General features: G+C 45.2%; 1 protein-coding gene across 1 annotated transcript in view; it reads right to left on the reverse strand.

The window, feature by feature from the left end:
* The window catches only part of KNTC1 (kinetochore associated 1), a 238374-nt gene that overhangs the window by 108772 nt on the left and 111542 nt on the right, over nt 1–18060 (reverse strand). The window contains exon 24 of the mRNA XM_044275719.1: nt 5934–6035. Within this exon, the coding sequence (XP_044131654.1) occupies nt 5934–6035 (102 nt within the window). The remainder of the gene's footprint in view (nt 1–5933; nt 6036–18060) is intronic.

The following is an 18060-nucleotide window of genomic DNA, read 5'->3' on the forward strand; positions in this document are numbered from 1 at the left end:
CTCGGTGCAGCAGAGAGCAATAGAGCCCGTCCGGTCAGGAGGACAGAATGAACTCCTTAGGGACGAGTGCAAGGCTTGCGGCAAGCATCGTATCCCAAGAAACAAAGGTATGCCGCAGGAAGCAGGTGAGGCATACGTACGAGCAGTCCCGTAAGCAGCGAGAAGGCCAACCCACCTAGAAAAAAGGGGGGCTCGCCCCAGAGTGCCACAGCATGTACGGAATTGCAAAGTGCAACCTGAAAGGGAGTTATGCACAAACCTAGTATAGCATGCGATGGAACGCAACCAGTCCACCCCGAAAAGGGGGGAAATTGTACCTGGCCAACTGCAGTCGGCAAGAGTGCAAAGGCCCGTCCCAAAAGGGAGTGATGCCTAAGGCCGTACCTACTTCAGAGAAGCAGGACATACCCTATAAACCGGCAGGAACGCAGGAGGTCCACCTAGTGAAAGGGGAACATGCACAGGGGTATCCTAGCATTAAGTGAGTGTGCAATAATACACCCAAAACTGAACCCAGCGAGAGTGCAACTACTCTGCCAATGAAGGGGGACATGTACAAGTCCAGCACAGCCATATAAGGACAGCCGTGAATCTCATGAGCGTGCCAATTCTGCCCTTGAAATGAGAGGTGGTCACGCACAAGGCCAGCACCGTATCCAATGGAAGTGCAAGCGTTCCACCCATGTTAGAGGGCCATTCTCATGGCCAGCAATGTTTCCGGTGAGAGTGTAGCATGCTGCCCAGAAAAAAGGGGGGTAAAGCACATGGCCAGCATCTCATCCAGGGAGAGTGCGAGCACACCGCCATGCATGGGAGTCATACACATGGCCAGCAACGTACTGGCGAGAAACAAACACAGTCACTAAGAATGCGTGCATGTCGCCTGAGGAAGGAAGGCATGCCCCTGGCTGGCAGCGAATCCAGCAAGAATGCGTACACCGCCCACGGAAGAGGGGTCATGCATATGGCCGACAGCGGATCCAGCGAGAGTGCAAGCACCCTGCCATGTATGGGGTACATGCACATGGCCAGCAACGTACCTGCGAGGAAACAACCACAGACAGAGGGATGTATGTATGCTGCCTGAGGGAAGGAGGCATACCCAAGGCCGGCAGGGAATCCAATGAGAGTGCAGCATACCGCCTAAGAAATCGCCGGCAGCGAAACCAGTGAGAGTGCAGCATAATAACATAGTACATAAGTACATCATAGCACATCAGTGAGAGTGCAGCATTCCGCCTATGGAAGGGGGTCGTGCACATAGCCAGTACCGTATCCTGTGAGAGTGCAGTATTCCGCCTAAAAAAGGGGGTCATGCACATGATCGGCAACAGATCCAGTGAGAGTGCTGCGTTCCGCCCAGGAAGGGGGTCACGCACATGGCCGGCTCACGCACATGGCCGGCAGCGAATCCAGTGAGTGCTGCGTTCCGCCCACGGAAGGGGGTCACGCACATGGCCGGCAGCAAAACCAGAGAGTGCAGCGTTCCACTTATGGAAGGGGGTCGTGCACATGGCCAGCACTGTATCCGGTGAAGGTGCAGTATTCCGCCTAAGAAGGGGGTCATGCACATGGCCAGCCAGGGAGAGTGCAGTAGCCCACCTAGGAGGGGGGGGGGGGAGATGCACATGGCAGGCACCACAACTGGAGAGATGCTGCCTACAGAAGGGCCGAATGCACTTGGCCAGCGCCGTATCCTGGAAGAGGCAAGAAAAACTCCTAAAAGGGAAAATGCCCTAGCAGCGACGCAGGCTGGGAGCGCAACACCATGCCGCCTGTGGAAAGAGGTCATGCAGACATGCAGCATTACTGATGAGGCTGCAGCGTCCTGCGCAGTCCAATAGAAATCATGATCTATTATTTATTTTATTATTATTATTTTTTTTATTTAAACACAGCCTCTGAGGCTAAAGGGGAGCCACCATATAGGGGCACCTGAGAGACAGGCGAAAAGGGGGCCAACTATACAGACCCATTTTTTGGGAGCCGGCCTGTACCCAAAGGGTTAACAGGGATCCGGCCTGGAGGTTCCTCCGCCCCCAGGGGATCGCACGCCGCCCTCCAGGCCGGATCCCGGGAAAAATTCGCGCCTGGATAAGTTCCCGCCCCCTCCACCAGAGACCGGAATATTGCGGCCTAGTAGGCCGCGAAGCCGGGGGCTAAATTGCGGCGCCCGGCCCGTTATACCGCCGGGACCTGAGGCGGAATGGTGCTTCAAACCGGCCGCGGGAGCCCACCCCGCGGGCCGGTCGGAATTGCGGCCCAGCAGGCCGCGAAGCCTGGGACTAAATTTGCGGAGCCCCGCCGACCGGCACCTGCTGGGGCATAGTCAAGCCCAATGCCGGCCGCGGGAGCCCACCCCGCCGGCCGGAAGAGACAAAGACCCGGAATGGCGGTTTGCCGGCCGCGGGAGCCCACCCGGCCGGCCGGAAGAGACAAGGACCCGGAATGGCGGTTTGCCGGCCGCGGGAGCCCACCCCGCCGCCGGACGAGACAGGGGCCGGAATGGCGGTTTTCCGGCCGCGGGAGCCCACCCCGCCGCCAGAAGAGACAGGGGGCCGGAATGGCGGCTTGCTGGCCGCGGGAGCCCACCCCGCCGACAGCCACTAGCTGAATGTCCTACGAAGGGCCTAAAAATTTTCACCGGAATATTAGTGCTGGCCGGAGGCGAGGTCTTACTCCACTGCAGCGTCCTGCACACTCCGGTAAGGCCCAATGTGATTAGGCGAGATGGGGGGAGGACGGGACCCAGAGACGGGATGCCCGTGAGGAGAAGGCAGGCGACGATGGGGGGGGGGGCAGGGAGCAGATTGCCGCACTGCGGCACCCCAGGGGCCAGCCTAGGTCCAGCAGGGGAAGGGTCCAGAGGCCCAGTATGGGGGGTCAGGCACGCAGGAGACCATTGGGTGGGGGGTGGGGGACGTAGGGCTGGAGAAGCCACTCTCTTACCACAGCCATCTTCACCCTCGGTCCATTCCAGCAGGGTCGCCCCTTCAGCTACTGGCACCGTAGTGGCAGGACGCTGGAAGAGGGACTTGGCGTGCGGGCGACCCTTGCGCTGGCGGGATGTAGGGGAGCTGGGCTGCCCTGATCCACCTTGCCTTCTGTGGGGGAGGCAGCAGTGCGGTGACCGGCACTGGCGCAGCTCAACCCCGGGAGAAACAGAGAGGTCTAGTGCGTCTCTGTTGTCCCTGATGATCTGGAACAAAAAGAAAGAAAAAGTAAAAATCTAAAATTTAAACAAGGAGAAAACAGCCCTGCAGAGCAGGGAGTGTCTTGCCTCCTTGGACACTAAGCAAAAAACTGGCACTCTCTCTCTCCAGGCTGAGGGTATAGCTGTGGAGGAGGGGCTTAACAGTCTTCACTTAGTGTCACGCCTCCTATGGAGATGAGCTATACCCAAGGTCTTCTGTGTCCCCCAAGGAAACTGGGCGAGAAATAAAAGCCCCTCGACATGTTTGTGTAGTGCAGGTCGTTACAGACGCGGAAATACTAATCAGGCCTCATGCACACAGCCAGAGGTTGCACTTCATTTTTTTCGAAAGCGTCAAAATACTCCTCTTACCGTTTTTGAGTATTTTAAGCTGAAGAGGTGTATGAACGTTGAAGTAATCAATAGACATAATAAGGCCTAAATAACGTTAAAAGATTGCTATTTTGCAGGAAACGTTAACAGTCTACGCTAGAATAGTCTTCTATACATAAATAGTAAATTTAGCCAATTTTACATTTCTGACTTTTGTGCAATTTACAAACTCCTGTTTTCTCCATCATATTTAAAATATAACACAGCCAAAATGGCAAGTTATCAGTGCTCTGCATCTCCAGAATTACATTGGCCCATCAGCACCATGATTATCCCCACAATGTTCTACTGTGTAGATCCAGTGCCCACATAAGTGATGCTCGAGCAGCGCAGAAATGTCTTTGCTGGGATGATGCTGATGAGGCAAAAAAAAAAAAATAAAATACAGGATACACAGAGCACTGCATAAACATGATATAGACTGATAGGAGGCAAATACACAGACTCACTGCACAAGCAGGCCCTGGCTGAGCAACTGAGCTAGGGCCTGCACTAGCAGGCCCTTGCACTCAGCCAGAACGTGCTGGTGCAGTGATCAGTTAATTTACAGGCGCTTGATGAGCACCTGAGCTGGAGCCTGCTGGTGCAGTGATTAGCGAGTCCTCTGACTCAGATGCTCAGCCTCTGGACTCATTGATCACTGCACAGCAGGCTCTAGCTGAGTACCTGAGTCAGGGCCTACTGGTGCAGTGATCAGTGAGTCTGCTGGCTCTGGCTCAGGTGCTCAGCCTGCTGACTCGTTGATCAGTGCACCAGCAGGCTCTGGCTAAGCACCTAACACAGGAGAGTTTAGCATCGTACTTTACATTCCGGTGTCAAGACTCAGAGGTATGATGACCTCTTGTCTGGCAGTCACCTCCTCACCTCTGATGTCGGCAGCTGGCTCTGCAGTCAGAAGAATGCAGCCACTCTGCACACTAAGTGATCCCTTTACCCCAATGCAGAGCAAACATCAGTGCTCTGCTGTCCGTCTACCACTCCTTATCAGCTTGTCCCCAGAAATCAGTTGGCCTCCTCACGGGCTGCTCTCCCATCTTCATAGATCTTATCTCTGCCATCTACTAGTTAGCCCACACAGTCAGGGACTCTGGAGCAGCATGGAGAAGCAGCTCGCCAAAATTGGCAAATGAGCAGCCTCCCTCCCTAATAACAAGCTCCTCACTCGCTGCCAACCCTACACATGCAAGTAAGTAGATTTGCTGTTGGAGGTTTTAGGCTACAGCAGCATTCCTGTGCTGCCCATGAGATTCACAGCATGCAGTGCGCTGGTTAACTACATGAAAACCCTTAATGCATATCCATACGCATTAGCCTTTTTTCAAAGCGTAAAATTGCCTGAACAGGCGTCTATGATGCTTGTACAGGCGTTATTGCTACCTCTGCAGACAGCCGTACTGTGTTAATACAAAGTTAATTCAAGGCACTAACTAATGTATTGTGATTGTCCACATTGCTTCCTTTGCTAGGTGGATTAATTTTTCCAACGCATTATACATTGCTCGTTCCATGGTTATGACCCCCTTCCAATCCAGCAACGGTGGTTGTGTTTATACATTATAGGAAAGAGCCAGCCTATGCACACTCCCACGGTCCTGGCCACTAGAAAGCCAGGCGCTTTTTCTTCTAGTGTGCAAGCACGGCCACTGCTGAGGGATTTCAGCGTGCTTGTAACCATCAAGACAGCAAAGGAGACAATATGGATAATCACAATTAGTAAGTGCCTCGCATTAACTTTCTCTACATCATAAATGTCACTAGCTGAAGTGAGAAAACCCCTTTAACTCTGGATTACTGTAACTGTTCTAGCTTCAGTCCTATACTGATGTCTGAATCACATTTCCTATGCATAAAGGCTGCCCTGTATTTACATGGACCAATGCCCAGACAATTATAGGGAAAGAACCAATTGTTCATGATGATTGCCTTATCATAGCAGAGGTGATAAAAGGCACGCATATGCAGCAATCATCCCCATACTAATTCACTGGTTGGTGGCAGTAGATCCCGGTATACACAGGGAGACCTGCTGCCAGCAACTGATTCTATGTACCGCATAAAATATGCTTTCACGCAATGAACAAGCATTGGCTCCTTCATTGGTTGATTGGCAGAATACTTACATCGGCTACTTGCTGGGATCAAGCATTTATATACATGCTTGATTCATGGCAGGGCCCTTGAGACAGGAGTAGATCATAGAGGTAGAATCCGCATCTATCGGATATGTATGGTATTATTCTATCAACATTCCATAAATGTTCTAGATGGAAATACCCCTTTTAGGGAGGAGATTAAATAATCAGCAAAGCCTGCAAGATAATTGGTGTCAGACTGCCACAATACTCACCAGCGGTATCCAAATCCAAGATGAAGCGAGGCCAATTTCTGCAGGATTTTTAGAAATAAAATAAACTTCTGCCATTTTATAGCCATTCTCAGGCCAGTAAGCCTGGTGAAGAACACAGGAAAACATTTTAATTCAAATTCTTATTACAACATGGCACTATGCCAAAGTAGGGACAAAAAAAACCCCTGAAAAATATGCAATAACATTAAATACAATTATAAAGTACCGTACAATAAAAAATAAAACGTTCAACATAAAGCTAGACGTGAGGCAAACATGCTCAAAAACACATTAAACAAATACTGAACTTAGAATTGAACGGCAAAAGATAATTTAGCACTCAATGTTTGTCAGGATCAGGCAGAGAATGATGCAGGCTGACAGTTTTATAGAAATCCTTAGGGAATACTAGGGTCAAATTTTCTGCAGATTCCTGCAATCTTTAGCTGGTGGCTGCTGAGGAGACGGGTATAGGAGAGGGGCAAGCTTAATTATATTTTTATGTGGAAGTAAAGGGATGGCACTCAAAACATAGGTGATGTATGGAGGATAGGTAGATACAAAGATTATTTATTAAATAATGGCTGGATGTGCCTAAAAAACAATGGCTGGGTATGCCTGAATGAAAATGGTATCATAAATGTGTCGTCAAATAGATGTAGACAATTACATAAGGCAGATCGCTAGTAAATACATATACATATATATATATATATATATATATATATATATCTGTAGGTATCAGCACTTGTATACAGTATAAAATAAAAAATTTAAAAGTAACCAATTGGTAAAAATGGTAATTTGATTGTCAATTCATATAAAAACCTGTTGGAGAAAAAATCTATGGGAATTGAATCCCAATGTTCAAGGAGAGGTATTTGGCACCTGTTGAAGAAAAGCCTGTGGAGGAAAATTCAATCCTATGATGCAATACCCATTAGAGGGGATGAATGTATAAATCCTGTAGATACTGGACAATGTCCTAAAATGTCAATTGCATTCAAATCCTGTTGGAGGAAAAAGACATCTGGTGGACTAATAAGGTAAGTGTCTCCTTGTAAGCAGAGTTTCTTTACAGGTCCGATGTCATGAGCTGTATATGAAAAAAACTACTGCTGTGTAAGCAGGTACGTTACCCTCCTGTTGGTCGCTGATGCGATAGTAAGCGGCTCCTTCCTGCAGAGCGGCGGGCACGTGTCAGTTACCCGCCCGCTGAGTGTTCCGGCTGTGCGGTCTTCACTTCCGGTGACGTCACATGCGTTTGAAGTGGAGTTTCCCGCTCAAGTTGATGTCGGCTTGCCACGTGGGAGTGGGTGGCGGGAAAATGCTGCAGTTTGAATAGGAGGGGAAGAAAAATAGCTCCGGAGCTTTTGTTAAGTTATAGGATCCTTTTTCTTGGTGCTAGCTAGTTTGAATAGGCTGACTCAATATCCCATACGCGTTTCGGAGCGTGCTGCTCCTTCTTCAGTGGAAATGAGTCGCCTATTCCATTTTGAGAATTTATAGGGGTCTAATTGCATCCAATTAGTAGTTGTGGGTGTGGTCAAGGATTTTTTTCTTCTTTTTTGGTATTGGGTAAAGTGTGTCCTGGATCCTTGAGGTAGAATAGGGATAGGTATCGTATCCTCATGGATATATATGCAATGTTTGTCACATAATTGTAATGGATGGCGGTAGAGTAGGAGTGCGATGTAATTTGCACTGCTAAAATTAAAATCTCAGGTAAAATTAAAATAAAAATATAAAATATGAAATAAAAATGGATAAAAAATAGATAAATATGAAAATAGTAGTCAATATACGTATGGATTAATACGTATGAAAAAAGTACTAGGAGGCATACACATGGTTTGAACATGAGGTAGTGTTTAATTGGATGCATGTATATTGGCGGTGTGTGGACTGATATGGAATGAAAAGGCGTGTTCAATAGTGTGTATACATATTGTTGCAACGAATGTAATTCAATGTTTGTCAGCCATGTGTCAGATGGTAGTATATCTGATTGTATCCCATTAAGGTGTGGAGGGATAATTGATCGTGGATAGGGGGGAGGAGCCCACCTAGGAGGAGGGGTCGGAGTGCTGGTAGACAGCCTGACTACGACTCCGGTTCCCAAGGTGGGCGCCCCGCCCGAGTCAAGAAGATGGGTGTGGAATAATGTATATCTTTCATAGGAAGCCAAAAATCTCCATCTCAGCATTGAGACCTCTTGGGATCATTGTGTCAAATTCGAATATTTTCCTGGATTCTGACCTGGACATGGCCGCTATGTGGTTGCCGCCTCTCCATTGACGTGGGATTCTCTCTATGGCTGTGTAGATAAGTGAAGACGGATCGCAGTTATGGTATTCTTTATAATGTTTAGAGACTGAGTGTAATTCGTAACCTTTTTTAATATTTGATATGTGTTCGGATATCCTTGTTTTAAGTAATCTCTTGGTACGTCCTATGTATTGTTTGAGGCATGGGCATTGTAGAATGTATATTACATTATTAGAATGACAGGAAAGATGTTCACGGATCTCAAGTTTATATGGGCTATTGGTTGATTCGACTGTTGTTGTCTTTTTCGGAAAATTTGTAGTTTTGCAATTGATGCATTTGCCGCACCTAAAGAAGCCATGTAATGATAGCCAGTTATGGTTTGATTCACTCTTGTTTCTTTTGGTTGTTGGTGCCAGGCGCAGACCGAGGTTGGGGGCTCTGGTATATGTAATCTGTGGTTTATCTGGTATTGATTGGCCTATGATTTTATCACTTAGGATGTGATGCCAGTGTTTTTGTATACTTGTTTCAAGCTTTTTGTAATGTGCGTTATAAGGTAAAATTATTCGGGGGGCCTCTTTATTTTTGGTCGTGGTTGTAGTAGTCACATTGGTATTCTCAAAAAATTTTGTTCTGTCCATTAGTCGTACTTTTTCTAGTGATCTATCTATTGTTGATGTCGGGTAATCTTTTGCTACAAACTGTTTTTTCAGATTTTCTGCTTCGATTTCGAACTGGCTATCCTGTGTACAATTTCTTTTTAGGCGTCTAAACTGGCTAGTTGGGATATTTAATAACCAGCTGGGCAGATGGCAACTAGAGTGCAGAATATAATTGTTTTTCATCACTGGTTTTTGATAGGTGCAGCATTCTAGTTTATTGTCTGTTATTTTGATTAGTAAGTCAAGGAATTCTACTTGTGTTTGGCTTATGTTGGTTGTGAGTGTTATATTTCTGTCGTTTGTATTGATGTTCTCTAGGAACCAACATAAGCCAAACACAAGTAGAATTCCTTGACTTACTAATCAAAATAACAGACAATAAACTAGAATGCTGCACCTATCAAAAACCAGTGATGAAAAACAATTATATTCTGCACTCTAGTTGCCATCTGCCCAGCTGGTTATTAAATATCCCAACTAGCCAGTTTAGACGCCTAAAAAGAAATTGTACACAGGATAGCCAGTTCGAAATCGAAGCAGAAAATCTGAAAAAACAGTTTGTAGCAAAAGATTACCCGACATCAACAATAGATAGATCACTAGAAAAAGTACGACTAATGGACAGAACAAAATTTTTTGAGAATACCAATGTGACTACTACAACCACGACCAAAAATAAAGAGGCCCCCCGAATAATTTTACCTTATAACGCACATTACAAAAAGCTTGAAACAAGTATACAAAAACACTGGCATCACATCCTAAGTGATAAAATCATAGGCCAATCAATACCAGATAAACCACAGATTACATATACCAGAGCCCCCAACCTCGGTCTGCGCCTGGCACCAACAACCAAAAGAAACAAGAGTGAATCAAACCATAACTGGCTATCATTACATGGCTTCTTTAGGTGCGGCAAATGCATCAATTGCAAAACTACAAATTTTCCGAAAAAGACAACAACAGTCGAATCAACCAATAGCCCATATAAACTTGAGATCCGTGAACATCTTTCCTGTCATTCTAATAATGTAATATACATTCTACAATGCCCATGCCTCAAACAATACATAGGACGTACCAAGAGATTACTTAAAACAAGGATATCCGAACACATATCAAATATTAAAAAAGGTTACGAATTACACTCAGTCTCTAAACATTATAAAGAATACCATAACTGCGATCCGTCTTCACTTATCTACACAGCCATAGAGAGAATCCCACGTCAATGGAGAGGCGGCAACCACATAGCGGCCATGTCCAGGTCAGAATCCAGGAAAATATTCGAATTTGACACAATGATCCCAAGAGGTCTCAATGCTGAGATGGAGATTTTTGGCTTCCTATGAAAGATATACATTATTCCACACCCATCTTCTTGACTCGGGCGGGGCGCCCACCTTGGGAACCGGAGTCGTAGTCAGGCTGTCTACCAGCACTCCGACCCCTCCTCCTAGGTGGGCTCCTCCCCCCTATCCACGATCAATTATCCCTCCACACCTTAATGGGATACAATCAGATATACTACCATCTGACACATGGCTGACAAACATTGAATTACATTCGTTGCAACAATATGTATACACACTATTGAACACGCCTTTTCATTCCATATCAGTCCACACACCGCCAATATACATGCATCCAATTAAACACTACCTCATGTTCAAACCATGTGTATGCCTCCTAGTACTTTTTTCATACGTATTAATCCATACGTATATTGACTACTATTTTCATATTTATCTATTTTTTATCCATTTTTATTTCATATTTTATATTTTTATTTTTATTTTTCCTGAGATTTTAATTTTAGCAGTGCAAATTACATCGCACTCCTACTCTACCACCATCCATTACAATTATGTGACAAACATTGCATATATATCCATGAGGATACGATACCTATCCCTATTCTACCTCAAGGATCCAGGACACACTTTACCCAATACCAAAAAAGAAGAAAAAAATCCTTGACCACACCCACAACTACCAATTGGATGCAATTAGACCCCTATAAATTCTCAAAATGGAATAGGCGACTCATTTCCACTGAAGGAGCAGCACGCTCCGAAACGCGTATGGGATATTGAGTCAGCCTATTCAAACTAGCTAGCACCAAGAAAAAGGATCCTATAACTTAACAAAAGCTCCGGAGCTATTTTTCTTCCCCTCCTATTCAAACTGCAGCATTTTCCCGCCACCCACTCCCACGTGGCAAGCCGACATCAACTTGAGCGGGAAACTCCACTTCAAACGCATGTGACGTCACCGGAAGTGAAGACCGCACAGCCGGAACACTCAGCGGGCGGGTAACTGACACGTGCCCGCCGCTCTGCAGGAAGGAGCCGCTTACTATCGCATCAGCGACCAACAGGAGGGTAACGTACCTGCTTACACAGCAGTAGTTTTTTTCATATACAGCTCATGACATCGGACCTGTAAAGAAACTCTGCTTACAAGGAGACACTTACCTTATTAGTCCACCAGATGTCTTTTTCCTCCAACAGGATTTGAATGCAATTGACATTTTAGGACATTGTCCAGTATCTACAGGATTTATACATTCATCCCCTCTAATGGGTATTGCATCATAGGATTGAATTTTCCTCCACAGGCTTTTCTTCAACAGGTGCCAAATACCTCTCCTTGAACATTGGGATTCAATTCCCATAGATTTTTTCTCCAACAGGTTTTTATATGAATTGACAATCAAATTACCATTTTTACCAGTTGGTTACTTTTAAATTTTTTATATATTTTTTTGAATTATATTTATTTATCATTTTCTTCTTATTAAAGCATGACATAATTAACCATTACAAAGATACATATATATGCCATCATAAATTACAAGCGGGTATCTTAACAATACAGTTATACACCATTATAAACTACGACGACATACCCCAATAATTTATCCCCTTCAATTTGGCTTTTAGAAAACCTCATATAGCATCCCCCCCCCTCCCTTCCCCAAAAAAAAAAACCTCCCTCCCTCCCCTCCACCCCTTTTTGGTTGTCTTGGGAGTATCCAAAAGGCCTTTCCTTTCAGTAACCTCTCTTCAGAAACCTTGTAGTTCCCTCCCTTGTACTTTTCCTTATTTGTTCATAGCTTCATCTGCCTGGCTTTCTCGTAACTTGTCACCCGTTCACATAAATTTTTCCAGTCCGCCACATTTGGCGGGCTGTCAGCTCCCCATCCTCTGGCCAAGACAAGGCGTGCCAACATCAGACCTTTTTCCCATTTTCTTTCACTTTCTCTGTCCCCCCCAATTCTTCTAGTGTCTCCCAGAACTGCAATACTGATCTCAAAAGGGGCCGGTTTCCTTGTCTCTCTCTCAAGGTACTGAAAAACTTGCGACCAATACCCCTGTACAATCGGGCAGAACCAGATCAAATGAACAAAATCGGCCCTCTCCTCTCCACACTTCCAACATTTTGCACCTCCAGTTTTATACATCTTACTCTTAACCCTTGGGGTAACATAGGTCCGGTGAAGAATAAAGAACTGTGTCAATCGAAAACCGCTGGATATTGTACACCTTTTAACATTTTTGTATATATTTCTCCAGTCCAAAATTAAGGGTGCCACTTCTTGTGCCCATTTCTTTTCACTGTTGAATCTAATCACCCCTCCCAAACCCTTCTTTATCCTTTTATAAATCTGTGAAATTGAGACTTTACTCCCTATTCCCTGATAGCAAAAATCAACAAAATCTGAGTGCTTTATGATAAAGTATTCTTTATTCTTCGTTTTGTCAAAAGCGTGTTTCAGTCTACTATATCTAAACCATGTGAGATAGTCTTTATCTGTACTTAAGCCCATTTCCTCTAGTGTCTTCAACTTTCCTTCCACTACTATTTGAGACACGAATCTAATACCCTTTTTTTCCCAAAACAAATAATCCTCAAAGTTCAAAAATTCTTTTAAGTTAATATTTCCCCAAATGGGTGAAACCTTTAATGTGTGCTTTATTCCTAATAATTTTTTTATATTCACCCAAACTAAGTGTACCATCTTATTAATTGGGCATTGCCTCCCCTTAATTTTTATAATTCCTGCTTCCAATGTACCAATGATGTTGTATCGGGGCGTTCCCAACTCCCTTTCCAGGAAGCGTCGCAGTCTATCGTCTTCCATCATTAGCCACTGGAGCTGTGATGCAAAGTAATAGCCCCTAAAGCATGGGATGGACAGACCTCCGTCTTCCTCACCCAGCCATAGGTATTTTAGTTTCAGCCTAACCCTTTTCCTTCCCCAGATAAGGTCATTCATCGCACCTTCTAATGCATTAAAAAAGTGGTCACCTATCCAAATTGGGCACGAGGAGATAACATACAAAATCTGTGGTAATAAAACCATCTTTATTATTGCTATTCGGTCCGCTTGTCGAATCAGCAGCTTTTGCCAGACACTTGTTTTTTCCCTAACCCTTTTTAATAGAGGTTCAATATTGAGTTCTAAATACTCCTGTATCCTTGAGCTAACTTTTATTCCCAGGTATTCAAACGATTCCGTAGGTTTCAAGACTTTAATGTTAATTTCCTCCGGCCCAATTTCCTGACCAATTGGGAGCAGCACCGACTTTGTCCAGTTCACCTTAAAGCCAGAAACATGGCCAAACTGGTTAACTACCTCCATCAGGTGCTGTACCATTGATATTCCTCCATCCACAAAAAACTGAATATCGTCAGCGTATAGGCATATCTTATCCAGTGCACCATCTCCCCCAAATCCCCTTATTTTTCCATCTGCTCGGATCTTACAAGCTAATGGCTCAACAAATATAGCGAACAATAGTGGGGAGAGTGGACACCCCTGACGGGTTCCCCTCTGCAGGGGTATTGCCTCTGATATTACTCCATTAATCCTAACCCTAACTTTCGAGTTATTATATAAAAGCTGTACCCATTTAATAAATTTCTCCCCCAAATTGAACTCGTGCATAGTCCTCCAGAGGTATGCCCACTCCACCCTGTCAAACGCTTTTTCAGCGTCCAGAGACAGGATGGAGTGGGCACCCTCCCCAGCCATCTGCATATTCAACAATGTCCGTCTAATATTCGTCCTCGCCTGACGCTTGGGTACAAAACCAGTCTGATCTGGGTGTATTAATGTCTCAATAACTTTTTTTAAGCGGTTTGCCAGCAACTTAGCACATATCTTAAAGTCGGTGTTGAGGAGAGAGATGGGGCGATATGACTCCACCTTTTTCTCGTCCTTCCCCTTTTTAACTATCAAACTTATTACAGCCTCGGAGAGAGAGGGCGGGAGCTCGCCACTATCCATTGATTCATTTAAGACCTGTACTAACACTGGGAGAATGACCTCTCCATACCTTCTATATATCTCAAAGGGTAGGCCATCCAACCCAGGACTAGTATTCCCCTGGATAGTTTTCAATGTGTCCCGTAGTTCCTCAACTTCAATAGGGCCGTTCAACCAATCCCTCTCCTCATCCGAGAGTCTGGGAATCGGAGCTCCCTCCATGAAGATTCTAATTTCTTCAGGTGTCCCCCCCCCCCCCCCCCCTCCGAGGAGTAGAGGCCCGCGTAGTATTCCACAAATTCTCGCTCCATCTCTCCCTGGCTGGATACCATCCCCCCAGCTCTCCCCTCAACACCATGAATCCTATTACCCCCCCTTTGATTCCGTATAAGTGTGGACAACAGTTTTCCCGACTTCCCGGATTCTCTAAAGTATCGTTCCCCCTCAAAAAAAACCTTTTGTTGTGCCTTATCGCTCAGATAATTCCTCAGTGTATTTTTAGCCTGATCCAGCTGGCTTGTCAATTCAGGGGTTTTCTTAGTCATAAATTCTGCTTCTATTTCTTTTATCCTATCTGTCAGCTTTCTCTCCTGTTCTGCAAATCCCCTTTTCAGACCCTTAATTTTACTTATCAAAATACCACGTAGAAATGCCTTAAAGGCATCCCAAACATGCCCTGAGCCTGCTGAACCTATATTATATTTCCAGAATTCCTCTATATTCCCTCTAATGTCATCTTCCTCCTTAATTAAGTTCAACCAATGAGGGTTCAGACAAAACTCACAAGTTGTCCGTCTTAGATTTGTTTTAAACCGCAGACACACAGGGGAATGATCCGAGATACTATTCACTTCATACTTCATGCTGGAGATTTTATGTACCAATTCTGAGCTTACCAGTACCAAATCTATCCTGGACATTATTTTATTTCCCCGACTGAAACAGGAGAACCCTGGCTTGTCGTCATAAAGATATCTCCAAACGTCTATTAAGGATAGTTCCTGCGAAATTTTCCCCAGCACTGATTGTCGCCCTGTCATCTGTTTAACCTTTGGGATCATAGAGTATCTGTCTAACTCATCATTCATAACGTTATTTAAGTCTCCCATAATTACTATGGGGCATTTACCTCTTGATTCTGCATACTCCACTAACCTATGGATGACCGTTAGAGAAAATGGGGGAGGTATATATACAAAAGCCAGAATACATACAATACCATTCCATTGACAATGAAGAAATACGTATCTACCCCTATCATCTATTTTCTCGTCAATCGGACGGTAATCTACTTTATGGTGAAAATATACGCTAACTCCAGATGAATATGTGGAAAAACATGAGTGGTATTGATACCGGGCCCATTTCTTCTTTAACAGACTTATTTTATCCTTTATACTATGTGTCTCCATTAATCCTACAATCGCCGGGAGATGTTTAGAGACAGTATCAAAAACCATTACCCTCTTGACCCTATCTCCTAGGCCCCTTACATTCCATGTCATAATACAATTCGTACTACTCATTTAGATTAGTCACTAACTTTTTCTTCACCTTAGATCCTATTAGATCTCCCAAGACAACCATTCCCACCCTACTCCCACTCCCCCCCCCCCCCCCCACCACTATCTGGTCGGCAGAAATCAAGAATTTCCCCCACCTCTTACACACGACCCCTTCCCACCCCCTATCCCCCCATCCCATGAATCAGTCTGGCGCCTTTCATGTTCCTATTCCTTTTGCATCCAGCCACTCCACCACCTCCTCTGGAGAACCAAAAAACCTAACCTGTTCACAATATATTATACGTAGCTTAGTGGGATACAGCAGGGAATATTGTATCTGGGCATCAGCTAGTCTCTTCTTCACTTCTTTAAACTCACGCCTCTTAATCTGGGTGGCTCTTGAGTAATCAGGGTAAATCGCTATATTATTTCCGTTAAACTCTAATATCTGCAACATTCTTTTCGTTCTCATTATTATGTCCCTGTCTTTATCATTTTATATTTTTGCTAGGATTGCCCTCGGGGGAGCCCCTTTTATAGGGGTTCTCCCTGGTATTCTATGGGCTCTTTCCACTGAGAACAGGTTAGTTAGACCCTTATCTTTAAAGCTGTCCTGCAGCCACTGTTGTATAAACCCTGCTGTATCCTCACCTTCCACTCCCTCAGGAAATCCAACTATTCTAATATTTGATCTCCTGGACATATCTTCCATTATTGTAACTCTCTCTAAAAGAGTTTTCTTTTCCTCTTCCATTCCTTCCACTCTTTTCTTTAAACCCTCTATATCAGTTTTCATACTTCCAGATGTTATCTGTAACTCCTTCACCTTCTCCCTAACTTTATTCATATCCTCCTTTATGAAGGAAAGATCCACCTGTACCGATGCAATTTTAGTTGTCAAATCCTCCAGGCTATGGTTAGTTTTTTGCACTGCGCCCAGGATTTCCAACAACTTATTGTCTACCAGGTTGATTCTTTCCTCCATCCCTTCTCCGTGACCCATCCCCACCCTCCCGTGTTCCTCCAAAGCAGCCGCTTCACTGCTATCCTTTTGTATTTCCTTGTTCCCACGCAGAGAGCTCTTAATTTTGGGGGGGGGGATCTAAGATATTTCTCCAGGCTAGTTGTGACGGTGCTGCCCCTCCCACCCCCTGGCGAGGAGGAACCAGCCGTGCCAGCGGATCGTCGGTTTATCCCCTTTGGAGGCATGAGTATAGGCCCCACCACCACAACCGCCAAAGACCACAAAGTAGCTAGACAAATACAAGGGGGGAGTCAGACAGGAATCAGACCAGTGAAGAGGAAAAAAAAAAAAAAAAAAAAAAGGATGAGGATATATCAATACACAACAATTGACTAGCAATTAAATATCCGCTACTAAAGGAGGCAGCCGTTACTTGATCTCTCCCAGATATAATCTGCCAATGTATATACCAAGTCCAGGATTCATCCACAAAAGGAGATAATTAATTTATGTCCAGCAAAAAAACCAACCCCTCATTCCTTCCTTCATCCGGTTACATGTGTATCTCTAACACGTACGGGAGCGTATGTTCAGCAGTTCATCCAACCAGTCAATACCACAGAAAGCAATTTGGGGGCGGAAATAACTCCTCTCCACAGAAAAATATCAGCCAGTTTTTTTTTGCCTTTTTATAACCTTCCTCCCCTCTCTCCTTCACCTTCTCCCCTTCCTTCCTTCTTCACCCCTTCACTCTTTCCTCTTGGCATTCAGCTCCCAGGTCTTACAGGTGGGGCCCCACGGTTGCTAGGCCTCAGACATCCTTACCCTTAAAGTAGCAGTGCGTCCCCCAGAAATCCACTTTTCCTCCCTCTGACCGGTTTGACCAAATTTACAAGAAGTCAGCGCATCAGCGCACAGGCTCAAACAAAGAGAGGAGACAAGAAGCCCAGTACCTTCCTTCTTTCTGTCACCAGGGAATTCGGATCTGGGATGAAGGGGACTGCACCATGCTACCCCTAAGCAAGGTAAAGGGGGCTTGCCTTCTTGCGTCCAGCTCCGTTTTCTTCTTCTGTGCTAGTCCACTGCTATACCCGGGGATCCCTGCTGAAAGCGGTGCCTAGGCACCCGATCAATCTCACAAGGGCCGTGGAGAAGGAGGTCCTCCGGTGGCGGGCAGCGGGTGTTCAGGCACTCAGCGCTCGCGTCCACACATGCCTTCGGACGCCGCCGCGACCCATGAGACAGGGGGAGGGAACAGGAGCACGGCACGTCCTACGTCATGCCGTTACGTCTTAAATTTTTTATTTTTTATTTTATACTGTATACAAGTGCTGATACCTACAGATATATATATATATGTATATGTATTTACTAGCGATCTGCCTTATGTAATTGTCTACATCTATTTGACGACACATTTATGATACCATTTTCATTCAGGCATACC

This window comes from Bufo gargarizans, chromosome 1, assembly GCF_014858855.1.
Source record: "Bufo gargarizans isolate SCDJY-AF-19 chromosome 1, ASM1485885v1, whole genome shotgun sequence".
Classification (NCBI taxonomy): domain Eukaryota; kingdom Metazoa; phylum Chordata; class Amphibia; order Anura; family Bufonidae; genus Bufo; species Bufo gargarizans.